The 27,767-nt window shown below is 31.4% G+C and overlaps 1 protein-coding gene and 1 long non-coding RNA gene across 5 annotated transcripts; both read left to right on the top strand.

Moving 5' to 3' along the window:
* The first annotated feature begins 976 nt into the window (after positions 1–976).
* On the top strand, positions 977–21,352 carry LOC127706709 (uncharacterized). The gene is made up of 3 exons (XM_052211365.1): positions 977–1,095; positions 17,967–18,635; positions 21,325–21,352. Exons 1-3 carry the CDS (start codon positions 1,034–1,036, stop codon positions 21,350–21,352), a joined length of 759 nt encoding a protein of 252 aa, XP_052067325.1. The 5' UTR covers positions 977–1,033.
* A 682-nt stretch (positions 21,353–22,034) lies between these two features.
* LOC127705352 (uncharacterized) lies at positions 22,035–24,361 on the top strand. 4 transcript variants are annotated; one of them, XR_007983850.1, is made up of 4 exons: positions 22,035–22,790; positions 22,963–23,005; positions 23,134–23,219; positions 23,435–24,361. It is a non-coding gene; the product is annotated as an uncharacterized LOC127705352 (long non-coding RNA). The 4 variants fall into 4 exon arrangements; XR_007983848.1 differs by lacking the exon at positions 22,035–22,790 and adding an exon at positions 22,849–22,919; XR_007983849.1 differs by lacking the exons at positions 22,035–22,790; positions 22,963–23,005 and adding an exon at positions 23,349–23,382 and having other exon boundaries at positions 23,019–23,219; positions 23,426–24,361.
* The last annotated feature ends 3,406 nt before the right edge of the window (positions 24,362–27,767 follow it).

The raw sequence follows: 27,767 nt of genomic DNA, 5'->3' as shown, positions 1-27,767 counted from the left end.
ATACACACAAGCAAAATAATTCTATTTTACTGTGTTTAATATATTTATTTTTCGCTGTCTTTATAATTTTTTGTATAATGCATATTAGCAGAATAACATGTACATGTACAACTACCACTGGCTGGAGATGTTTCCAGCTGTTGTAGAAAGTTTGGAGGCCACTGACAAGCTATGTGAATGGTAGTTGCTGTCCATGGCCTACATATTCATCAGTTTTAGGAGGAGGAATATCTCATTTAAAAACTTCTTTTATAAATCATTTGGTATCATTTAAATCCTTTATTTTATGCTTGAAAATAAAAACAGAAATTGTAAAAATTAAATCTATAGGAAAATTGATAATTTTGATATTTATAACAATCTGCAATTGTTTTCAAAAACAATGAATTCTTAATTTTCTAATTTTGTGGTCATTGAATTGGTAATAAAATAGTTTCTAAATTTTATTTAACAATTGTTTCAGTAAATATGTAGACTTTGGTCAATAGAATTATTGGAAGACATATTTTTATTGGTATCTTTTTTTTGAGGAAATTTTTTTTTTTTTTTGTGTAAACAGAATTCCTCTCCTCCTTAATTCTTCAGTTACTATGGTTTTGGGTAACAAAACAGGATGGACTGCCATATGATTGGTTGAATGCAGTGGTCAGGTGGTCAAATCTTAAGAAACAATCCTTGAATCTAAATCATTTTTTGTTTCTTTTCAGTTTTGCTCTTGTCACATTCATTTTTTTAATATTTTATTTTGGTTGGGAAGATTAATTAATTATCTTTTTGGGTTTGAGAAAATTAGTATTTTTATCAATTTTTAAGGGTGCATGCATGGTGAATGGTGGGAAAATTATTTTTTAGTTGGGGTGAACAGTCAATAAATTGGTTATAAAAAAGTAAAAACTTAACAATAAGTGGTAACATTTAAGGATTGTTTCATATTTTTTTTAAGATTGTATTTTTTCGTAAACAAATTTTCACCATTGGTTTCAATTTTTGTTTTCAGCCCACATAGAGAATACAAAGCAAATAACATAAAGACATGGCAATCAACGCATTAGACGTAGTAGCAGTAGGAAACCGCCTACCTCCAGTTGCTCCACGGTAAGTTATATTATTTTACAATCTCTTTTCATAGAAACATAGAAAAATGTCTCAATGAATTAGTAAACAAGTAAAAAGTGGTACTGACCAATAGATTATTGCACATTTATTATGACAAGCTGAAATGAGTGCTACATTGTATGTAAGGTCTCTTGATACATAGTTCAAGGGTGCAAAATAACCTCCTTAGAGGAACACACAAAATATATACAGTGTAACCAGACATCCCACACCTGAGTATTACTACATCCTGCCTTTAACTGACATATTGTCTTGGTCCGATCCTAGCAGAAAAAACCGGAGTATTCCAACACACTACTTAATCTGACATTTTTTTCTGGTCCCCCAGTTTGTCAGATAAACACAGGTTACCCTGTACTGGAAGTTTGGACCATGGTCATTCTCAGGTTAAGTTCTACAAGAAAAGGAGACCTTTGTATTTGGTTTATTGTTGTATTTTGCCAGAAAAAAAATAGCTTCACATGTTCCTGGATTAAAAGTTATCCATATATACATGTAACAGTCTCAAACTTGTTCATTTCCCTGCAATGTGTCCACAAAATGGTATCTAGACCAAACATGTACAATTTCTTTTCCCCAAATGTGTCCTACAATTATCTTCACTCAACTTTGTCAGATTTTTTCTTTGCCCAAACCAGTCTAATAATTGTTTTCTACCAAAGCATGTCCACTTTTAAGATGCCGGATCTTCCAAAAAATGTTGTCATGTGTAATGTGACATCAGTAATTTCTATAGCAAATTCATGATCTGTAACTTTTCATAGTAGACTCGCATACTAAAAATCAGATCAATATGTGAAAGCATTAAGAATAAAAAAAAATGTCTAATTGTTCATTTGGGGAATAACAGTATGACAGATGAGGATAACTCTATGTGGCCCCAACCTAAGTCAGTGGGGCCTGAGGTCCAAAAAGTGAATTGAAGCTATTTCAAATTGTCAACTTTGTCATAATTTGATAAACAAAAGAATAATCAATATTTTTGGTGTGAGCCTAGCTGTGGAAAGCATATGATGGCCTATAATTGATTTACATATCCACTTCATTTAAACTCTGGTGAATAGTTATCTGATGAGCACTCATACCACTTCTCCTTATTAATATATTGGTAAAACTGAGATGAAAAAAAAATAAATCATGTGAACTTTGTAATACAGTGTTATATGTCTTGGCAGTGCCCACACTTTTTATTTGACCTTCTATTTTGCTTCAAATTCAAAAAATCCCTTAAAAAGCTACTATCCTTAATTCAGCCCCCTTTTTACAAAAAGAAATGCCACTACATGGCAGCACTCGCATCCGCAAAGTGAAAAGGGATTAATATAAGTTGCAACAACTTGTTTCCCAATCCACTCTAATTAAATATGTTTAAACTAAACTTAGAAAAGAGCACCTTTTAAAATAACACAAAAAAAGAACATTAGATAACCTAATCCAAAAATATTTCGTTTTGTTCACTTTGAGTCTTGACTGGCATGTCCTGTGGTTTAATCTCTACTGAATTGGATTTCTAAAAACTGTTATAACCAACACTTTTAAATTAAGGTAGACACTCTTGGATGTTTTTTAAATATGTTCATGATTAGGCATTCATGAAAAAACCCCACCTCAAAACAGAGACAAAATTTACAAATCTATTTTACCACCGTTAAGACTTCTGAACTTATTTGACAAATCCACCCAGCCTCACCAAAAAAAGCATTTATTACTAATGTGTAGGCAGTATTGAGTGAGAGAAAAAAGTTTTGACATGTTTTCACTATCAAACTTTTTCTTTGATGTAGATATTTAGTTTAAGAAGCAATATAGGTTACAATTCGACAGTAAAAGTTGAAAAAAAATCAAATGTTTAACAAAATGTTTTAAAAGATTTAAAGGAATTTCAGACATAAATATGTTATTTTGCTAGGACTAGAAAATAAGGGGACTTAATTTGTAAGTTTCATTTGTTGTCTCCCCTTTAAACAAAATATTGCTTTAACTAGTCATTTAATTTTAAACAAAATATATTTGACCTAAATAAAAAAAGTTGCCAGTATGGACTTATTCAAGTCGATAATTTAGCAGCATTGGCTAATTTGATGACTTGTGAACCAATATAAAAGTTTGAATGTTTCATGGGTTGTCTTCCTAATAACTTGTCAATTAATGTTGAACAAAAAATATTTGACATGGAAATGTTGACTTAATCCAGTCAATAATTAGTTTCCAAAATTGGCTGACTTCATGATCCAATTGTATGGTATATAAAAAGTTGAAGAACTGCATAAAATTGTGACGACTTTTGTCTTCTAAAAAGGAATCTGAAAATATACAAAAATGGACAGTCAGTATTCTACTTAGTCAAAATTATCTCCCCATTATGCCAGCTAATTTTTACAATCGACAAAACGGAAAGCTAATTTAGCTCCTGAAAACCCATAAATTTATCCACATAGCACCATTATGATCCTAATATATGCCAGTAATATTTTATGCTGCATAATCACACGTAATTCAAATTCGATTCGCTGTAACTAATTTGAATTAGTATAAATTCGCATTCGAAATGTTTTACTTCCAAACGAAAATTCTAATTCAAATTGCAATGGATATCAAACTCGCTTTACTGTCCGAATGACGTTAACTTTTAATTTTTATGAACAAAACCGCATTTCTACTGCGAATTGGATAATGTAATTTAGCCAATTCGAATCAATTCGAATTAAAGAAAAAGAGTGTGAACCAGATTAGCGAATTATATTCGCATTCGATTTGAAATCAATTCAAATTAAATGTACGTGTGAACGAGGCATCAAAAGACAAATGTATCTATTAGCATCATTTAATGTACTCTTCTGCAATTAGTCAATAAACACTTGTCTTAGCCATTGTTAGGTGGAATTTTAGAAAGTTCAGAATCATTAATTTTTTTTTTGAAATATTTGGTAAAAAGGCAGACTGTATAATTTCAGAGGTTGAACACTAATATTCCTAGATAACACACAAGAAATAGAAGTGTTTTTGATGTTATGTATTTTTAAGATCCAATTGTAATGTTTGTCATCTGTGAAATTGTTTTTGGTGGAATTTATGTTTCTGCACAAAAAAAGATTTGTATTTGCACCCACAACAATTGACTGTTTTATGAAAATTTTATATAATATAAAAGGTTACAATATATCTGGAAGCTCCATACTATGATTTAAGTAAAAACATGTATATGCAATTCAGAACATCCTAACCTCCTAAATTATGCACCCTTATTAAACTTTTAAAGCCCATAGAAACAGATGTAAACAATTCAAATATACCAAGTTTTTTTTTTATACACCTGTCAAAATTTTGACAGGATGTATTATGGTATATAAATAAATGTCCGGCGTCGGTCTGTCCAGGGTGGACATATGGCAGCACCCTAACTTGATAACCACTTATCCAAATTTCATGAAACATTGTTGTTTCTTATGATGATTCAAAATTTTATTTTAGAGTTGTTGAATGTTTTGTTATAAAAGGGTGGGGGAGGGGGGGTTCACATGTCGTGCCGTATCTCAAAAACGATTCATGATTATTGCTTAAAACTTTACACACTTCTTAGTTATATTATTCTTAAGATTTGTATACTTTTTTGTGATGATTCAAAATTTTATTTTAGAGTTATTGAGTTTTTTGTAAAAAAGGGGGGTTTTCACATGTCTTGCAGTATCTCAGAAATTATTTATGATTATTGAATAAAACTTTACACATAAGATTGTTTATTAATCTTTCTTACAAAGAGTTCCATTTCTATTTTTGCCCTATTTAGGAGCATTATGTTTTCTGGTCTGTGTGTCCATAATGTTTGTGACTGTCCGTTCATTCCTCTCTTCACCCATCTGTCTGTCTTGCTTAATGTTTTTGGTCAAGGTAGTTTTTGATGAAGTTGAAGTCCAATCAACTTGAAACGTAGTACACATGTTCTCTAAAATATGATCTTTCTTATTGTAATGCCAAATTAAAGTTTTTACCCAAATTTCACAGTCCTCTGAACATAGAATTTAATGATCGTGCAAGTGGGGCATCTGTGTACTATCGACTTATTCTTGTTTAATTTCAACTGGGTATCCGCCTGTGGAGACAATTTTCATTCACTTTCTAATGCAACAATTTATAAACACTCACAATGATAAAAACTTAATGGTGAGAAAAAAAAATGTTCATATTTTAATTTCAAATTGTTCAGGTCCTTGTTTATTCGAAAGATTTTTTTGTTGTCATAAGTGATGTACATTAGCCTCTTTTATTGAAACATGAATTGACTTTACAACAAATCTTTAACTTGACACTTTTTGTCAAGCCTGCAACTTTTATGTCATGAGAGCATCCATAGATTCTTTTGTGAGAAGGGTCAACACTTAGGTTTCGATCAGCCTGTGGTTAAAAGTTTTTTTCAACATCAATAACTCATTGCTTCATGCAATTTTAGAAATATGGACAGATGCTTATTATTGACCAAAAATAAAGTATCTAGAACAAAATTTAAAAAAGATTTCTTTTTAGCTCACCTGGCCCGAAGGGCAAAGTGAGCTATTCTCATCACTTGACGTACTTTGTCCGTCGTCGTCGTCATTCGCTTTTTACATTCTGAACTTCTTCAAGAGAACCACTGAATGGAATGGAACCAAACATGGCATGAATGTTCCTTATGAAGTGCTGACCAAGTGTTGTTACTTTGTAGCCGATCCATCATCCAAGATGGCCGCCAGCAGGGGACTTAGTTTAACATAGGACCCTATGGCAAATACATACAAATGTCTTCTTTTAGAGAACCACAGAATGGAATAAAACCAAACATATTATGAATGTTCCTTATGAGGTTTTGAGCAAGTGATGTTACTTTGTAGCCGATCCATCATCCAAGATGGCCACCAGCAGGGGACTTAGTTTAACATAGGTCTGTGGGAAATGCATACAAAAGTCTTCTTCTAGAGAACCACTGAATGGAATGAAACCAAACATAGCATGAATGTTCCTTATGAGGTGTTCTCCAAGTGTTGTAACTTTGTAGCCAATCCATCTTCAAAGATGGCTGCTAGCATGGGACTTAGTTTAACATAAGACCCTATTGGAAATGTATACAAAAGTCTTCTTCTAGAGAACCACTGAATGGAATGCAATATTGAAACAAATTTGGCCTCAATCATTGTTTAAGTATCTGTTATGATTTTTATCTTTTTTTATATGATTTCAAAAACCCAATTAGAGTCAGGTGAGCGACACAGGCTCTTGAGAGCCTCTAGTTCATTTTTGTTGAGCCTTCGACTTTAGTCGAAAAAGCGAGACATAGCGATCTTACATTTTGTTAGTGGTGGCGTCCACAAATATTCACTCTGTGGTTAAAGCTTTTGAAATTTTAATAACTTTCTTAAACTATCCTGGATTTCTACCAAACTGGGACAGAAGCTTGTTTATGATCATAAGATAGTATCCAGAAGTAAATTTTGTAAAAATAAAATTCCATTTTTTCCGTATTTTACTTATAAATGGACTTAGTTTTTCTGCCAGGAAACATTACATACAGTATGCAGTTAAAGTTTTTAAAACATTGATAAGATTCATAAACTAATCTGGATTTTTACCAAACTTGGACAGAAGCTTTTTACAATCAAAAGATAGTATCCAGATGAATATTTTTATTGATTGTTTTCCTCTTTTTTGTTGAGTGTGCGATTAACAGCAAAAGTAGGCGAGACACTGGGTTCCGCGGAACCCTTACGATTTTTTTTCGTATTTTACTGATAAATTGACTAGTTATTTTTACAGTTAACATTCAGATTTAGTCTTGAGGTTAAAGTTTTTCATTCATCAATAACTATGTAAACCTTCATCGAATTTTAGGATATTTGGACAGAAGTTTGTTTATGACCAAAAAACAGTAATCCAGAGCAATTAAAATTTTGAAAATAATAATTTTCATTTTCCCATAATTTACTGATAAATGGACTTAGTTTAAAAACTAACATGTAGATACAGTCTGAGGTTAAGATTTTCAATCATCAATAATTTTGTCAAATCTTCAAGGAAATAAGGACAGAAGCTTAGTTATGACCAAAATACAGTAATCAGAGCAAACTTTTCTAAATATATTTTTTTCCTTATTTAACTGATAATTAAATCATGATAAATGGACTTGTTTATTTTTTACACTTTACAAGTAGATACAGTCTGGAGTTAAAGTTTGTTGCACATTAATTACTTTGTCAAACCTTCATAGAAATTTATAAAACTTTGGCAGCTTTTTTATGATTAAGAGATAACAAGTCTGTTATTCAAGATCTATAAGCATCCAATTTGTCAAAGAAAACATTAAGTATTTTAGTGGTAAATGGATTTGCTTGTGTGATCAGCATTACACTTACAGTTGCCAAACCCATTATGAATTTGTGTGTGTGTATCTAGAGGAATATAATAGCTTTTAAATAAAAATACTGCAATGGAGTAGGCATTAAGTGTTATTCTTGCGAGTCTGTTCGTACTTCCTGAAATTGGTTGCCGTTCTCTTAAGTTTGCCTCAACCAATTTGTATAAAACTTATACACAATGCTTATAACCACAAAACTCTGATCAAATTTATCACTTTTATCATTAGTGAGTTATGTCCCTTTATAACGTTACATCATCTATGTCTCATGGACACATTCTTCATTTATTTGTAGTTCACATTTAGGTAAAGTCTTGGATTAAAATTAATTAGACATCAATAACCATCATAGAATTTTATAAAATGTTGACAGAAGCTTTCATACTTCATGCATGATTTGGGGAACATTTATAAGGAAATTATTTTTTCTGTAATTTTTGTTGAGTCTTTAACATTTTGTTGTGAAAGATAGATGTAGAAATCCTACATAATCCATCTGTATCCCTATATTATAACTTTAAGACTCGGTCTGTGGTAATAGTTCATTAAGACATCAATAACTTTGTCAAAACTTGTGCAATTATTATATATACAAATTTTGAACAGCCCTTAGAAGCTTTTCTATGATAAAAAGTAAAATAACAAAAATAACCTGTTCAGCATGGTTTGTGCATCTGTCTGTCATCACAAATTGTAGGAAAACTCAAATTTGCTTTTAAGAATTATCTTTAAATCTTAACAAGAAGCAAGAGAAACATAACAGGCAAAACACAGGGTTCATGGAACCCTTTAAAATATTTTATAAAGTTTTTTTTGCATTGTTTCTGACTGTCAACCAACTAAGATGAGATGAGATGGATTGATGCAAATGAATAAATTTTGTCTCCAAAAAACCAGACTAGATGTTTTCAAAGTTGCAAATAGATATATTCCTGAAGGGCAGAGAAAAGTCTTAAACATTTATGTATTCATATATAGATATCATTATTATAAATTTGTTTTCTTTCTAAATGCAATATAATGAGCAACCAAAAAGACTTTTTCATCATGTTCAGGATACAGACGAAATGTTTTGTTTATTTTAATTTACCTATCAGAAAATGTATGCCCAATAATTCTAGCATTCATCAAGTTCAAGATTTACAAGTAGTCTTTTGAATGCACTAACCTTCCCATAAAATAATTGAATAAAAAAAGCACAGCAACAATTTGCCTCTTTATCATTCTATGATAAGATGATAAACTTGGGACCTGTAGAGAGACTGAATAAATATCTGACATTAAGGTGATACCCAACACTGCAGGGAGATAACTCTGTAAAATCAGCTAAACCGTTAATCGCATTGTATTGTTTTAAAGAAAATATTAAGCTTCTCAATGATCAAAATTAGTTTGCCAAACTGCTATGTATCCAATGAAATTTTCCGATAAAGTGATTTGTTGAAGATTTTTGAAATTTTTATATTTCTTTCAAAGGATCAAATCAAATATTGTGTCAAAATTTTATAAAAATTAAACGAGCCAAATTAATTTTAGTCAAGGTCTTGGGTACAAGCTTAAGGTGACTTTACTTAGGCATTCTAATGTAGAATTTTTGTGTTCAAATATCTTGTGTAAGCAGACATGGGGATCAACAGAATGTCAAAAATAACAAGTAAAGTAAAGACACTTATCTGTTTTTATTTGTTTTGTTGGGTTGCTGCACTTTCATTGTTGTTCACCCTTTGAATTTTTTTTATTGATATGCTGAAGATAGACCAGTGTTCCCCAAGATACATTGAAATTAACGAAATCAATTATTTTATTTATATAGGGGGGAAACTTAATTTTTATATGTACGTTTACAGCAGAGTTCGCTAAAATGGTCGGTCCTGTCAGTCAAAATGAGGCTGGGACCAGTATTTTGAAGGCTAGTGCCGGTCCTGATGACCGATGTAAAAACGGCCGTTGTAGTGCTTATTTTGGCACTTTTTTACATCGGTTATTAGATGTACCGCAACTGTTTCCAATAAGTGTTTACATCGGTTATCAGATGTACCCGCTGCCAATTTCCGGTACTGGTTTACGGATTTATCATAAACAAACCAAAGCGGCGATCTACACGTGGCCTACTAAATTTGTTCATAGAGCCATCCCTGGCAAACAATCGGCGATTGAACCCTACAATGGAGCAAACAAATACTGTAACAGCTGAGAAAGTGATTCAGATGATGAAATGGATAGTGAAGATGACTTTAAATAAGAACAATCAGAAGACCTGAACTGGTCCTTCATTGTTAATTTGCCTGTGGGTGCGAAGAATAAAACTAATATTAATAAAGTTATTTTTCGATAAAATATGTTACTAATTTTATTTCAGGATAAAATTGACAGATTTTGTAGGACTGGCTAAAATTTTGTAGGACTGACAAATAATCATGCTTTGTCGGTCCCATGACCGACGGGTCAAAATAAGTTTTCGCGAACTCTGGTTTAAAGGACGTATTATGGTATACCATTGTCCGTCAGTCTGTCCGTCATTCATCAACATGCTGGACATTAACTCAAATACGCTTGAACCAATTTGCATAAAACTTTGGTGAGTTGTTAATTTCTATTGACATGATATAATATATTTTTATAAATTTTAGATTATATGTTTAAGAGTTATGGGGTTTTATAAATTATAAAAAGGGGGATTTTCTAGTTTTCATACAATAACTCAAGAATGCTTTCACCAACTTGCAAGAAATTGTGGTGAATTGTTTATATCTATTGACGTGAGCTCCCTTTCGATTTTTATAAATTTTATTTTTTAAGTTTCTGATTACAGGGTTTTATTCATAAAAAAGGGGTATTTTTTCAGTTTTCGCACAAAAACTCAAAAATGCTTTCAGCAATTCTTATGAAACTTAAGTGAATTATTTACATCTATTCATGTAAGCTCTCTTTTGATTTTTAGCTCACCTGGCCCAAAGGGCCAAGTGGGCTTTTCTCATCACTTGGCGTCAGTCATCTTCGTCATTGTTAACTTTTACAAAACCTTCTCCTCTGAAACTACTGGGCCAAATTTGACCAAACTTGGCCACAATCATTATTTGGGTATCTAGTTTAAAAAAAAATGTCCGGTGACCTAGCCAACCAACCGAGATGGCCGCCATGGTTAAAAATAGAACATAGGGGTAAAATGTAGATTTTGGCTTATATCTCTGAAACCAAAGCATTTAGAGCAAATCTGACAGGAATAAAATTGTTTATCAGGTCAAGACCTATCTGCCCTGAAATTTTCAGATGAATCGGACAATCCGTTGTTGGGTTGCTGCCCCTGAATTGGTAATTTTAAGGAAATTTTGCCATTTTTGGTTATTATCTTGAATATTATAGATAGAGATAAACTGTAATCAGCAATAATGTTCAACAAAGTAAGATCTACAAATAAATCAACTTAACCAAAATGGTCAGTTGACCCCTTAAGGAGTTATTGCCCTTTATAGTCAATTTTTAACCATTTTTCGTAAATTTTTGTAATCTTTTACAAAAATCTTCTCCTCTGAAACTACTAAGACAAATTTAACCAGACATGTCCACAATCATCATTAGGGTATCTAGTTTAAAAAATGTGTCTGATGACCCCACCCGTGCACCAAGATGGCCGACATGGGTAAAATGCAGTTTTTGGCTCATATCTCTAAAACCAAAGCATTTAGAGCAAATCTGACGAGAATAAAATTGTTCATTAGGTCAAGATCTGTCTGCCCTGCCTTTCAGTCCAATCAGGCAACACGTTGTTGGGTTGCTGCCCTTGAATTGGTAATTTTAAGAAAATTTTGCAGCTTTTGGTTATTATCTTGAATATTATTATAGATAGAGATAAACTGTAAACAGCAATAATGTACTGCAAAGTAAGATCTACAAATAAGTCAACATGACCAAAATTGTCAATTGACCCCTTAAGGAGTTATTGCCCTTTATAGTCAATTTTTTACAATTTTCATAATTTTTGTAAATTTTTACAAAATATTTTCCACTGTATCTCCCCTTGCGAAAATGGGTCAGGATATCAAGATATCCCCACGATATCTCAGGATAATCTTGTGAAAAATCCCAGGGCAATCTTGAGATATCCTTATCCTGAGATAGGGTTAAACATGGGACGGTATTGGAACAAGGATATTCCAGGGATATCCAGAGACATCCAGACCATAAATACCATAGTAAAGAATCCTGTGATAATCCTGTGCTCAGGATTCATCAGGTCCTGGTCTCAGGAAATTATCCAGATGTCAGGATTTACAGATTTGCTTGCATTAAGTTGGCCCTGGGATAATCCTGGTATATCCTGTGAATATCATGAGAATGTCCTTAGTTCAGGACCAATAATGCCTTGTATGTATTCTATAAGGAATTACAAAATTTGAGTAAAATCTATTTTTAATGCACAAATTTGTTCTTTTGCAAATATTTTCTTTTATTAGTTTAAATCCATATTCCTCATAAGGTAGATGGTTGCCTTTGTATCAAATCTGTGAAGTATATATAAACATTGCGGTATGAATTACATTGACTAATTATTTTATTACAGCAAGATGTATTGTAATAAGAGGGGCGTAAAAGGGGGGGTATCTGCAGGGAAGAACGCGAAATAAAATTGCCATTTCACGATGAAAGAACAATTAAAAATTTCTTGCACGTTGATCTTTTTACCAATTTCACGAAACACTGTGAATAACAAACCTTTTTCACAGCTGCACGTGAAATAAAAATGGCAAAACATGAAGCACGAAAATAACACTTTACCACCCTCTAATAAGTAATGAGTATTTGTATTGGCCATGTTAAATAGCTTATTTCAATGCCAATGGCTGTCAAGTTCCCATTAAAAAAAAATGACTCATATTTATTTTAATGTCAGATCCTTAAACAATGTTAAACTTCCATCAAAATTAGATACTAGTACACAATGTACTACAAGCAAACTTGTTGGCCATTTTTAATGGCTGATTATATTGTTAAATTAGCAATTAAAATGGTTCCCACCCCACCCCACCCCACCCCCTCCTCCCCATGTTCACTAATACCTTTAAGCTGTAAAGCATTTCATTGTCTTAATTGTATTTAGATACGCATTGTTCACAATGGCTTATGATGCTAGCTGTTCAGTTTCAAATATTATAATATTCAGTATAATATTAAAATTGTGTGTCAGATATAAAGGATACATGTTCTCCTCCTTTCTGTAATTGAAATGGCTGTCTCTGTACTTCAAACTTGTATTGCTGAATGCTGAGTAAAGGTAACTGGAATCTGCATGTAATCTGTTTACTATCAAAATTGGCAGCTCCATTTAATCATTAAATTCCCTAAAAGTATAAAAAAAAAGTCCACAAAGAATCAATTGTTCAAGACATTTTGAAGCAATAGAATTATAAATTCTTTAGAAATATTATTGCATGTTTATACAGTACATTGAAAGCCATTTAGAATCAAATTAATTACCCTCCCCCTTTTTTATCCCCTGAAGATAAAAAAACCCAGTGACTTATTATTTTCACCAAATATAAACCATTCACACAACTCAATAATTGTTTACATATCTACCAGTTATGCCTGTTATGCAACAAAAAGATTATTCATTGTTCAGTTAAAAGTCTTAAAAATAATATATTTTCAGTTTATGATTTCAGGCTTTCTGATGTTGATTTGCTCAAATAAAAACCATAAAAAAATCACAGTTCCTCAATAAATTATATTTAATCATAATATTCACATGTGAAATTAAATTTTTAATGCACTTATCTGAAAACATCTGCATCGGATTTTCTAGTTTGATCCTCCATGTCAGCGTAATCACATTTTGATGAGGTATTTCTCAAGTGCGCTAACGTCGCAGTGACAATCTCGCCCAATATTATATCGGCCAGAAGTTGATCCGTCCCCGTAACAGTATTATAAAAATAGATCAAGGGTGTCGCATAAAAATATTTATTACTGGCCAGTTTTTAAATACAAGAAAGAACAACTTTTAATTTAATCGGCACAGGGTGCGTGCGGATGAACTAGTGGCCGCATTATCTAGGACGGTATTTTCTAGGGTCGGACTGTTCAGTACAATTACCCAAAAAAAACACGTGGTCATGACTGGTTTACATTTTACATAAGTTGAGAAACCAACGTTTTCCAATGTCGATCAATGGCCTATAATTGATCTGATAATTTTCTAAGTGCCGTGATAGACGCTCTTATGTGATCTTGCAGAAAATCAGAAACGGACCAGCTTGTCTGGCAAAACAGCCTTTGGCGTTTCTCTGGTTCCCTGCCATTTATATCGCGAAAATCTCGGCATTTTTCTGACTTTGAAATACTGTCAAACTGAAATTCGTAAATCTTCCATGAAAAGGAAGTTCAGCTAGCTGTGTAAAATGTCAAATTAAGTGCATGGCTTCACCTGACAGCTTTGGTGTCAAACACAATGTTAATTAACACCAATAATCTTTGCTTTATGTCATTAAATAAAAATGTTTGACAAAAATAATAAGTTACTTCCCCTTTTTTATCACCTTTTCACAATATATTCCGTTAATATATGTTTTTTTTTCTGTAAACAAAAATAATAGTATAACAAATTGAATGAAAATGCATATTAGAATATTACTTTTAATTAATTTTCACCTGAAAACACTTAAAATATAAATATTTTGAAACTTTTTTTTTTCATCTTTACCTCCATTAATTGATCTATCAAGTGCATTCAAATAATAATTCAATTTAAAAAAATTAACACAATTTAGATAACATAGTAATATTATAACAAGTGATGGAACCAACTGTTAAACTCACATGTAACTCATTAGCCACTAAGGTTATCAAATCAGCTGCAGTGTTTATATGTAATTGGTTACTTCTAATGACCCGAGATTTTTATAGTTAAACATAAAAAATTGTGTCATAAGTATTGAATTTTACTACTCCTCTTTAACTGAAACTTGATTTTACCTTAGTGCCTGAGTTATATATGCTAATATTTCATGAGGCTTAAATAATTGCCCTTTTTTCAACGACATTTACACATAACATTGTCCTTTTTCTGACTAAAGCACCCTTCCCTTTTCAAATCCTGACTAGAACAGTGTATATTCATGTGAATGTAAATATATATATATATATATAACAATAGTTAATGTCAGTCCCAAAGATTTTCTTTTTTATTTGGTTGAATTTGTAATACAGATTATATTTTTTCTTAAATCCCAATACCAGGAATCATCCAGGACTTTATTGGGTTTTTTTTTCATTCAGATAGAATTTGTAAAAGTCCTGAAAGTAGGATGAATGTTGATGGAAAAGTCCTGATATATCCTGGTTTATATAATATGATTTTTAAAAGTCTTGAGATATCCTGAGAATTCCCCGTTTTAAGCTGCTTGATTTGAAAGTCCTGACATTTCCTGGAATTCTCCCATTAAGTTTTTTCCTTAAAACAGGGCTTAATGCCTAACAGGATATTTTCAGGATATCCTGATTATAAAATTTGTCAGGATTTATTTCTGCAAGGGTACTGGGCCAAGTTCATTATAGATAGAGATAATTGTAAGCAGCAAGAATGTTCAGTAAAGTAAGATCTACAAACACATCACCATCACCAAAACACAATTTTGTCATGAATCCATCCGTGTCCTTTGTTTAATATGCACATAGACCAAGGTGAGCGACACAGGCTCTTTAGAGCCTCTAGTTATAAATTTCTAATATGATATTGAGAATAAATTTAACTTTATTTGTTGAGTCTGACAACAGATTTACTAAGTATTGAGCAACAGTGTATTGCACAACAGCAAGGAATCTTTAATTGAATATAAATTCAATTCATATAACCAATTTCAACTTCTTTGACTACATTTATTCAGAAACCTATAATATGTCAAATATTCAATTACAATCTAAATTCAGACCTGTATCATGCTTGAATATTATTTCCATTTTTGCCCCAACTGTCTGCAGGCGTACCTAGGTGTTCTCAGTGAAGAAGAGGAAACATTAAACAATAGAATTGGTAATGATTCAATGAGACTATTTTATTTTATAAATTGCACAGAAAAATATCAAATAAAAAGACGAAAGGGGGTCACATGCCTTACTTTTTTGAAGAATTCAATTTGTCCTGTAAAGGAGTGTGGGCGGTGCATTAAGGCCTGGTTTTGGCCGCAGAAAATAAAATGTTAGATAACTATTTCAAATTGGCGCATAATGTTTAGAAATGCATAGGGTCAAGAAATATAAATGAAAAACATAAAGATTTTTATCTGATGACGTCACAATTACGTCATAATATGTACTGTTTTCACAAAAACAATGAAAAATACAGAATTTTTGCAGTTTTCTATCTTTATTTCCATTGTGGAAAAATCGTGTGCAGCCAAGAAATAACAAAAAAAATTAACAGAAGCTTTATTATAACTATTGACATAATCTCACCAAATATAAAGTTGTTTCTTGGGTGTGCACATATTTTTTCAATCTTAAATATGCTTAGTTTGATGAAAAATAAGAAAAATCACGAAATTTTACAAAACATGCAAATTGAGTCATGATTTGTTGCCATGGAAACTTGTTAAATGTCTTACTTATTTTGTTTTTCTGAATTCCTTGTACTGTAGTCAAGTTTTCAGTAAGTTTAGAATATGTATGACAACTTTTAAATTTGCAGTAATTTTTGGGCCAAATATGTGCCTTATTGCCCCTTCTCCTTTTAATACAATTATCTCCCCTTGATTTTTTTGTTGAAAAACAACACTTGACAGTTTAATCCTTTAATTTCAAGTTTTAGATGGTCAAATAATTACCATTAAACTTACAAAATTTCATGCCTTCTAAACTGGAATCTAAAGCATTCATGGTAATATTTTCAAAGGCTTACACCAAATTAATTTATTACGACTACTTATAAAGCTTAAAACAATTGAAAACTAAATCACTTATATGAGGTATTTTCATTTTGGGTACAGACAGGGGAAAGCATGAGGTTTGATGAGATTTCAAAGCGACTAAAATTTTAAACTACAATATATTGTCACTATGAAGCACACAATTATTATATATATTTATATTTCTCTAATTCTAAGCCGATTTATTGTTTTCCAAACCGGTTGATTATTTTTATTTAATCAACGTGTGGTTCATTTGATCTCAGATCATTCATTGGTCAATTTTAGATTATGACGTCACATTTTCTTGCTTTCCTCTGAATCTCTTATTGTGACGTCATTAAAAAAGGGGACCATGTCTGATGACGTTGTATAGAAAGAACACATCTTTTTCAGATAAATCTAGAAAAAAAAGGGGACCATGTCTGATGACGTTGTATAGAAAGAACACATCTTTTTCAGATAAATCGAGAAAAAGGAATAAGTTTGCTTCATTTTAGCATAAAAATCCCTAGAGAAACTGATTCCACCAACAAATCTGGTGTAATACGATATTTATCCACTCTTGACAGTTAAATTTTGAATATTAAAAACGCTCGGGCAAGCCTTGCATTTTAAATTTGAAAATTTAACTGTCTCGAGTGGATAAATATCATATCACACTCAATGATTTATAATTATAGCTAAATCAATGACCAGATTAATGAAATATGTCAATTTCGTAAAACTTTATGTATAAGTGTTTTCATGACATCACAAATAACAAAAATTCAGACTTTCAACAAACTTGATTGAAAACTTGTCAATATTAGATAGGAGACAATACAACTTGTATGTTGACAATAGAGAACTTTAAACATCAAATTGACCTTTCTGACTTTGATATTAAGTATATGTTGAACCCTAAGCTCTGTTTTCAATTGTATTAATCTTGTGGAAACCCGGACGATTTCTCAACTTATTTTTATGCCCCATTTATTTTTTCTGATCTGTTCATCCGTTCCTCTGTCTGTCCCGCTTCAGGTTCAAGTTTTTGGTCAAGGTAGTTTTTGATGAAGTTGAAGTCCTATCAACTAGAAACTTAGTACACATGTTCCTTATGATATGATCTTTTTAATTTTAATGCTGAATTAGAGTTTTTACTCCAATTTCAAGGTCCACTGAATATTGAAAATGATAGTGCGATTGGGGCACTTGTGTATTATGGACACATTCTTGTTTTTGCGTGTTTTGTAAATATCCACACTTAAGAAAACATGCATATAAACTTGAAAAAAGCCTGTTTTTAACTTGCTTCTTATTTGGCTATAATAGCTGAAACAGTGAATTATTTCTATTTATTTTCTTTGTTACTGTAAATTTAGAAATTGTTAATATTTTTTTAAAATGAATAATTTAGTACTTTCTTTAAAAATCACAATTATTAATTGATGTAATAATTTCTGAATTTACAGTATCTCAATGATTTAAATTCATAATCAAAGTTTGTATAGTTTGACATGTGAATGTTATGTTAAAAAAAAGTGGGAAAGCAGAATATGTATTATATTCAATTTATTATACTTCAGTGTGAGGACCTACGTGGACAACCAGATGAACAGGCGTCTCCGACGAGTTGGTATGCCATACGGCTATGTGGCTCCACGAGTAGAGGCACCACGATGCTCTCGTCGTCTTTTAGGGTTGGAGCCTGAACCAGTACTTGTCCCAGTTGCCTCTCTTGAGCTGCCAAGAAATGATCAACCTGAACATTTCGAAGCAGTCGTACCTCGTGCACGATTATTCTCCGTCATGGTTCCTGAAGCAGCTATTCAAATTGCTGCTGAAGTTATCATTGACGAGGATGATATGGTCGAGGTGGAGTTAGCTGGCGAGGAGCTCTCGGTTCTGGAGTCAACTCTGGAGGAGGAAGAGGTCATGGAGCTGTCTGTGGAGGCCTCTGTGCTGTGTGGTATGGACACAACGGTGGAGGACCCAGCCTACTGGTTCCTGGAGGAGACTGTGTCTTTCTTGCCAACAGAGGAGGAGACTGTTGTGTTCGAGGAGGTAGTGGATGAGGATGCAACAACCAACCACGCTGAAGAGACTGTCTGGTATGGTCCTGAAGAGGTTGAGGTTCCAGCCACTCCAGTCACACCGTATGTTGTTATAGGTAATGATGTAGGTGTTCCTTTGGACTGGGAGGTGATCCCTGCTCCAGTGGTTGAGGTTGCTCCTGTCCCTGAGGCAGCTGGGAGGTTTGCTGGGTGGAGACAGGTGGCTAGAGTGCTAGAGTGCTAGGCTGCCTTGTTACTTCATACCAAACTGTCTCAGCTGTCTAATTTTTTGGTTAATTTTTGATAAATACATATACATTTTGTATATTTTCTTTAAAAAAGAAATTGGAAAAGTATAAACTTTTGCTTTAGTTTAAAAAAAAAGTTTGGAAAAGTATAAATTTTTGTTTTAGTTTAAAAAAAAATGTTTGGAAAAGCTAATTTTTGAAACTTGAAATTTTTGTTTTGATTTATGGTCATTCAGTTTATTTTTGAAAGATTTTCATTCTTTGCTAAGTAACACAATTTCTTCAAAACTTCAAAATGAGTGTTTTAATAATTTTGGCTATTTAATCATTAAAGTTTTATGAAAATATTTTGTTTTAATTTAAATGAATTTTTAATGTTTAATTTACTTAACTTGGAAATTTATAAAGAGTGTGTCTGTCTTTTTGTAACCACTGTTCTTTTTATCCAACACATGTTAAACTTTCAGGCTGGACAACTGTCAAAATGGATCTCCATAATTATCGTCAGGTCAAGGTCAATCAGTATAGATATCCAATCATTTCAGGTCAACATTTTCTTTTAAAGGTTGGTCATAGGTTAGAGGTTAAAAGTTCAGGTCAACATTGACAAGAATAAAATCTTCATTACTCCTTTAAAGGGTAGAGGTCTCATAGATTTAAGATCAAACTATTTGTAAGAATGGTTATTTGTAAGGTCAAAGACATGCAGTGTCAGGTCAAGGTCAATGTTTACTTCTACAGAATGATTAAATCTGTTAGCAGGATCACAGATATGATTAATTGCTTAAAAGCAACAAGCACATGTAAGAAGCATATTCCTGCTAAACAGCTTTAAATATATGTGTACCTATTTTCACAAAAATAGCTCCCTTCCCCAAGGGTTGACTGGGGTATAAAAATATGGTCATCCCTTGGTCTTCTTCTGACCGGCAGTAAAACGCTTGCAAAAGATTAGCCACCGTTAAGTTAATACATAGCCACATCCTGTTAAAATTTAAAATTTAAAAGTTGCATGATTGATACCAGAGTAACTTTTAACCTGAAGTGTGACAGACGAACGAACAGACAAACAAAAGAACGGACCAACAAACAGACGACCGGGTAAGACCAGAAAACATAATGTCCATGTATGGGGCATAAAAATCCAGCATAACAGTGCAACATTCCATTTAGCTTTTGAAATTTTGATGAAAAATACAAAATATTTCCTTTGACTCATTTAAAACATTAAATTGTCACCACCCTTTAGAAAGAAAATGAACATTAAAGTCCCCTACATAAATTTCATAGTTTAAATAAAGGAATTTTTTCAGTAATTTTCACTTCTGGATGAAAAGATAAAATTACCACTTCTGTTTTATAATTCATTGAGAGCATTTATAGAAAGTAGCAGATCAGAAGTAAAACAAAAAAAGAAAATATCACTAATTTCCTATTAAACATACCAAAAATTTCGCATTTGTTCATTTTAACCTTGACCACTCTTTTAAAATTTAAAAAAATATTAAAAAAGGTTTCTGTATCTTAATTTGGCAGCTTCTGATAAATAATAGAATATATTTGGTATACATCAATGAGGGATACTTAACAAACAACAAAAACAAGGCGTCTTTAGGTCAACATAGTCTTCAACAAAGATAGGCATCTATACAATATGTTTAGTGTTTATAGTTCAAAATTAGTCGACAAAATTTACTAAATATCTATAAAGAAAAAAGTCGACAAATTTACTAAATATTTTTAAAGAAAAAAGTCGACAAAATTTACTAAATATCTTTAAAGAAAAAAGTCGACAAAATTTACTAAATATCTATAAAGAAAAAGTCGACTAAATTTTACTAAATATCTATAAAGAAAAAAGTCAACAAAATTTACTAAATATCTATAAAGAAAAAAGTCCACAAAATTTACTAAATATCTTTAAAGAAAAAAAGTCCACAAAATTTACTAAATATCTTTAAAGAAAAAAGTCCACAAAATTTACTAAATATCTGTAAAGAAAAAAGTCCACAAAATTTTACTAAATATCTATAAAGAAAAAAGTCCACAAAGTTTACTAAATATCTATAAAGAAAAAAGTCCACAAAATTTACTAAATATAAAGAAAAAAGTCCACAAAATTTACTAAATATCTATAAAGAAAAAAGTCCACAAAATTTACTAAATATCTTTAAAGAAAAAAGTCCACAAAATTTACTAAATATCTATAAAGAAAAAAGTCCACAAAATTTACTAAATATCTATAAAGAAAAAAGACGACAAAATTTACTAAATATCTTTAAAGAAAAAAGTCCACAAAATTTACTAAATATCTATAAAGAAAAAAGTCCACAAAATTTACTAAATATTTTTAAAGAAAAAAGTCCACAAAATTTACTAAATATCTATAAAGAAAAAAGTCCACAAAATTTACTAAATATCTATAAAGAAAAAAGACGACAAAATTTACTAAATATCTTTAAAGAAAAAAGTCCACAAAATTTACTAAATATCTATAAAGAAAAAAGTCCGCTAAATTAACTAAATATCTATAAAGAAAAGAGTAGACAAAATTAGCTAAATATCTTAAAAATAATAATAAAGCAAAATAATTAAAAATTCTTTTTTCTTGCAATTAAATAAGTTTAAAGTTTTTAATTCAGCAAAAGATTTGGGCTTTCAACAACTTGATGTGAATGATATTGCATTATTATAGTGTCTGAGTACAACATTATTACATATCTTGCTGGGTTAAAATTTCTTTTTTTACAAAAATATAAAGTATATCCAAAGTTAACACTGGCAAGTCAAGTATAACAATGTATCTAACACTGCACAATCTGCATAAACCTGCATACCTGCATAGGATAATTAGCATTGCATATATAAATTAACATGTAAAGCTTATGCTGGCTTGCTGATGTTTTCTTTCATTGTTCTATTTAATTAACCCCTAGCCCAATATAGCAACATCTATTTAAAATTGACCTGGGACTTGGATTTTGGGCAGGTAGGGAGGAATAAGGGAAATACCTTGGCCTGGGATTTTAGGGCTTAAAGAAAGGGGAGGGGAAACCCAGGGCCTGGTGTATTTGGGGAGATAAAAAAAGGGAGACGGTTACATCCACGGCCTGGTGAACTGGGGGAGATAAAAGAGGGAATGGGGAAAGAGTTGCTGTCCATTGAATGAAGTAAGTTATGTGTTAATGTTGTATTCACATTGTTGTGATGATTTTATTGTTGCTTTGAAGTTTGTGGAGCACAAATACCCCAGTACTTTTGGATAAAAATCATATTGAAAAAAATATTCCTGTTTAAACTTTCAGTTTTTAATCAAGATATTCCAGTGTTCAAATTAACCATTTAAGTGGTCTTTCTTAAAGTTGTCAAACAAGAACCAAAGTGTACCTTTTAAACTTTAAAATATCAATTGAACATTTAATTAGAAACCTTTGGTTTAAACATTTATGCGTGTTTCTGAATTCCTTTCATTAAAATTGAGTAAATAAAATCTCACTCTATTTAAGCAATTTTGTGTTGTAAAAAAACACAAAAACATACAATTAAGTACTTGACCTATAGTATAGAAACTTGTTTTTGTTGGAGACTATATTGACCTCTGGGGTCCAGGTTTTTTGTGTTGTTTAGTTGCTGTCTCAATAACATAATCCCTAAAGTCATTTTCAATTAATCATAGACAAAGGACAAATTATAAAAAACCCAGAATAACCAAATCCTTCATATTAACTTATAATAACTGTTAAATTTTCCTTCAAATTAAATATATGTTTCACACATCTCCTTCGTTTAGATAAATTTTAAAGTGAAACAGAGAATGGAAGCCAAATATTTAAAATTTAGATTAATTGAAATAGCCTCCCCTCTTAAAAAAAAATATAGAACAAATTTTAACAGAAAAAAGGGGGACGGAAACCTAAAGATACAGAATTAAAATAAAAGTGATAAAAAGATCCTCCGTCCTTTTCTAAACTTCTTTTTAAAGTTTTAAATTTGGTAAATTAGATGTTCCCTGAATTAAGAGTATCCATGGGAACATGTCCCATTTTTACTAGAAATTAATATACCCATAGGAACATTACGGTACATGTTCCTCTCCAAAGTAATAAAGGTATCCATTGGAACATCACATGCTCCTCTCCAAAGTAATGAAGGTATCCATAGGAACATCACATGTTCCGCTCAAAAGTAATGAAAGTATCCATTGGAACATCACATGTTCCTCTCCAAAGTAATGAAGGTATCCGTAGGAACATCACATGTTCCCCTCCAAAGTAATGAAGGTATCCATTGGAACATCACATGTTCCTCTCCAAAGTAATAAAGGTATCCATAGGAACATCACATGTTCTCTCCAAAGTAATCAAGGTATCCATAGGAACATCACATGTTCCTCACCAAAGTAATCAAGGTATCCATAGGAACATCACATGTTTCTCTCCAAAGTAATGAAGGTATCCATAGGAACATCACATGTTCCTCTCCAAAGTAATAAAGGTATCCATAGGAACATCACATGTTCCTCTCCAAAGTAATGAAGGTATCCATAGGAACATCACACGTTCCTCTCCAAAGTAATGAAGGTATCCATAGGAACATCACATGTTCTGCTCCAAAGTAATGAAGGTATCCATAGGAACATCACATGTTCCCCTCCAAAGTAATAAAGGTATCCATAGGAACATCACATGTTCCTCTCCAAAGTAATGGAGGTATCCATTGGAACATCACATGTTCCCCTCCAAGGTAATGAAGGTATCCATAGGAACATCACATGTTCCTCTCCAAAGTAATAAAGGTATCCATAGGAACATCACATGTTCCACTCCAAAGTAATAAAGGTATCCACAGTAACATCCCATGTGTCTTACCAATGTAAATAAGGTATCCATAGGAACATGGGAGCCTCGGTGGCCAAGTGGTCTAAGTAGTTACTACTGTAATCACTAGCCAGTCAACACTGAGGTTGTGAATTCAAACCCCGCTCGTGCGGGTGCACATAACTCCAATCTTAATTGACTTAGGGTTGTCAGTTTTCCTATTGAAGGTCAGTGGTTTTCTCCAGGCACTCTGGCTTCCTCCACCAATACAAACTGGCCGCCATGAAATAGCCAAAGTAGTGCTTAAAAGTGGCGTTAAAACACCAAAAAATCAAATTCAAATCCATAGGTGCACTGCATGCTCCAAATTTACTGGTATCTGATATCCATTGGAATCCAAATTTAGTTGTTCAGTTTGTATTGATGACAGAATTGGCTTTACAATGAACTTTGAACTCAAAGAAATGGATACACATGTTTCAGAAAAGTAAGTTTGGTACCTATATCTCTTTTCACACTTTTGTTGTTTTTAAATAATTTGTAAATTTTATTGTAAATGTAACATATTTAAGTTGTCAAATTTTTGTGTAAAAAGGGGAATGACCATTTCAAAACTGTTTTTCAATATTTTTGTTAAAGATTTTCAGAAGGAAACAGAAAAATTATTTATAAAAATGTGGATAGTGTCAAATGTGTATATAGTTTTAAGAAAAATAAAAAAAAACAAAAAAATGCATGGGTGATGGTTTTTAATGATTTTAAGAAAAATAGACAAAAAAAAAAAAAAAAAAATGCATGGGTGATGGTTTTTAATGATTTTAAGAAAAATAGTAAAAAAAAAAAAAAAAAAAAAAAAAAAAAATGCATGGGTGATGGTTTTTAATGATTTTAAGAAAAATAGAAAAAAAAAAAAAAAAAAAAATATGCATGGGTGATGGTTTTTAATGATTTTAAGAAAAATAGAAAAAAAAAAGGCTTGGGGTTTAATTATATCGTGATGCAGAAATGGGTCCATTATTTTATCTTGAATTTGGGATTTAATTATATCATGATACGGAATGGATACATTCTGTTAACTGGAATTTGGGGGATTTAATAATATCATGATACAGAATGGATACATTCTTTTAACTTGAATTTGGGATTTAATTATATCATGATACGGAATGGATACATTCTTTTAATTTGAATATGGGGGATTTAATCATATCATGAAACAGAATGGATACATTCTTTTTACTTGAATTTGGGATTTAATTATATCATGATACAGAATGGATACATTCTTTTAACTGGAATTTGGGATTTAATTATATCATGATATGGAATGGATACATTCTTTTAATTTGAATTTGGGGGATTTAATCATATGAAACAGAATGGATACATTCTTTTTACTTGAATTTGGGATTTAATTATATCATGATACGGAATGGATACATTCTTTTAACTAGAATTTGGGATTTATATATATCATGATACAGAATGGAGACATTCTTTTAACTGGAATTTGGGATTTAATTATATCATGATACGGAATGGATACATTCTTTTAACTGGAATTTGGGATTTAATTATATCATGATACGGAATGGATACATTCTTTTAATTAGAATTTGGGATTTAATTATATCATGATACAGAATGGAGACATTCTTTTAACTGGAATTTGGGATTTAATTATATCATGATACAGAATGGATACATTCTAACTGGAATTTGGGATTTAATTATATCATGATACGGAATGGATACATTCTTTTAATTAGAATTTGGGATTTAATTATATCATGATACAGAATGGAGACATTCTTTTAACTGGAATTTGGGATTTAATTATATCATGATACAGAATGGATACATTCTAACTGGAATTTTGGATTTAATTATATCATGATACAGAATGGATACATTCTTTTAACTGGAATTTGGGATTTAATTATATCATGATACAGAATGGATACATTCTTTTAATTTGAATTTGGGGGATTTAATCATATCATGAAACAGAATGGATACATTCTTTTTACTTGAATTTGGGATTTAATTATATCATGATACGGAATGGATACATTCTTTTAACTTGAATTTGGGATTTAATTATATCATGATACGGAATGGATACATTCATTTAACTGGAATTTGGGATTTAATTATATCATGATACGGAATGGATACATTCTTTAAACTGAATTTGGGATTTAATTATATCATGATACGGAATGGATACATTCTTTTAACTGGAATTTGGGATTTAATTATATCATGATGCGGAATGGATACATTCTTTAAACTGAATTTGGGATTTAATTATATCATGATACGGAATGGATACATTCTTTAAACTGAATTTGGGATTTAATTATATCATGATACGGAATGGATACATTCTTTTTACTTGAATTTGGGATCTAATTTTATCATGATACGGAATGGATACATTCTTTAAACTGAATTTGGGATTTAATTATATCATGATACGGAATGGATACATTCTTTTAACTGGAATTTGGATTTAATTATATCATGATACGGAATGGATACATTCTTTTAACTTGAATTTGGGGGATTTAATCATATCATGAAACAGAATGGATACATTCTTTTTTCTTGAATTTGGGATTTAATTATATCATGATACGGAATGGATACATTCTTTTAACTAGAATTTGGGATTTAATTATATCATGATACGGAATGGATACATTCTTTTAATTTGAATTTGGGGGATTTAATCATATCATGAAACAGAATGGATACATTCTTTTTATTTGAATTTGGGATTTAATTATATCATGATACGGAATGGATACATTCTTTTAACTGGAATTTGGGGGATTAAAATAAACCCTTTAAAAAAGTGGGGGTATACTGTTTTACCTCTGTCTGTCTGTCCATCATTTAGTCTGTCAGCATCAACAATACAAGGATTTCTGAAATTTGGTTCAGTGTTGATAAAATGCAGCTATACTGTGCGATGCATTTTCAGATTCATCACTCAACAACTTCCTGTTAACCAAACACTTGTATCATTTACACATGATAGCTAAGGTGGAAATTTTCATCACCTTTTTATCAGGAACTTCAATACAAGGATTTCTGAAATTTGGTTTCAGGGCTGATAAAAGTCAGCTATACTGTGTGAGGAGTTTTTGGATTCGCAACTCAACAACTTCCTGCGTACTGAAGTATATGTTGGGGGTATCCTCAGTGGGCAGTAGCTCACAGTTTCACTTGTTTTACCATGATACGGAATGGATACATTCTTTTAACTTGAATTTTGGATTTAATTATATCATGATACGGAATGGATACATTCTTTTAACTGGAATTTGGAGGATTTAATTATATCATGATACGGAATGGATACATTCTTTTAACTGGAATTTTGGATTTAATTATATCATGATACGGAATGGATACATTCTTTTAACTGGAATTTGGAGGATTAATTATATCATGATACGGAATTGATACATTCTTTTAACTGGAATTTTGGATTTAATTACATCATGATACGGAATGGATACATTCTTTTAACTGGAATTAAATATAATTAAGAGTATACATTTTGATTTCTGAGGATTGTTTTGATATATGTAAGTGAACAGCAACCAACAACACAAACAAAAAAACGTCAAAAGATTAGTTAATACATTTTAAATAAAGATAAATAATGTTAATACCTTTTGTCCTTCATTTGGAAATTTCAAGATATAATAATATGGAAATTTATAAATAAAAGGAATAATGATATATTCCCTTTAAATTTTAATAAAACCATAATTCATGTCTGATGTTAAAGATAATGTTAAAAAATGGTGAAATAATTTTTCAAATTTTCAAATTTTAGATCAAATTGCCCTTAAAAATCAGACGTAGAACATATATGTATCAGCTATTCCTAAACCATTTTACAGATTTTTAAAGGAACTTTCAGAACAGAACATTTAAGATACCAATTTCGTAATGCAAGGTTTATCAGTATAATTTTGGGAATTTCCCAAAGTAAAGGATGTTTGAGAAAGATCTCCAACCCTTCCGGGATACATTATTCTGACTCTAGAGTCAACTAGACTTTGCTCTTACTTTTAAACACTACTTGCTTAAGGGAGAAGCAGCAAATACCCCTTTTAAAGACTTTGGTTTGTCCATACATGGGATAGAGCCCTTTACCTCCAACACATCAGGCAAGCATAGGACCATTGAGGAGGTTATAATTGGTAGTGAAAAGTATTCTTTTTAAAATATTCATATTTATTTTATTT

The sequence above is a fragment of the Mytilus californianus genome, unplaced genomic scaffold (genome assembly GCF_021869535.1).
Source record: "Mytilus californianus isolate M0D057914Y unplaced genomic scaffold, xbMytCali1.0.p SCAF_6, whole genome shotgun sequence".
Lineage (NCBI taxonomy): Eukaryota > Metazoa > Mollusca > Bivalvia > Mytilida > Mytilidae > Mytilus > Mytilus californianus.
Note: the sequence above shows the minus strand (reverse complement) of the source record. Positions and strands in the feature narration are given on the sequence as shown.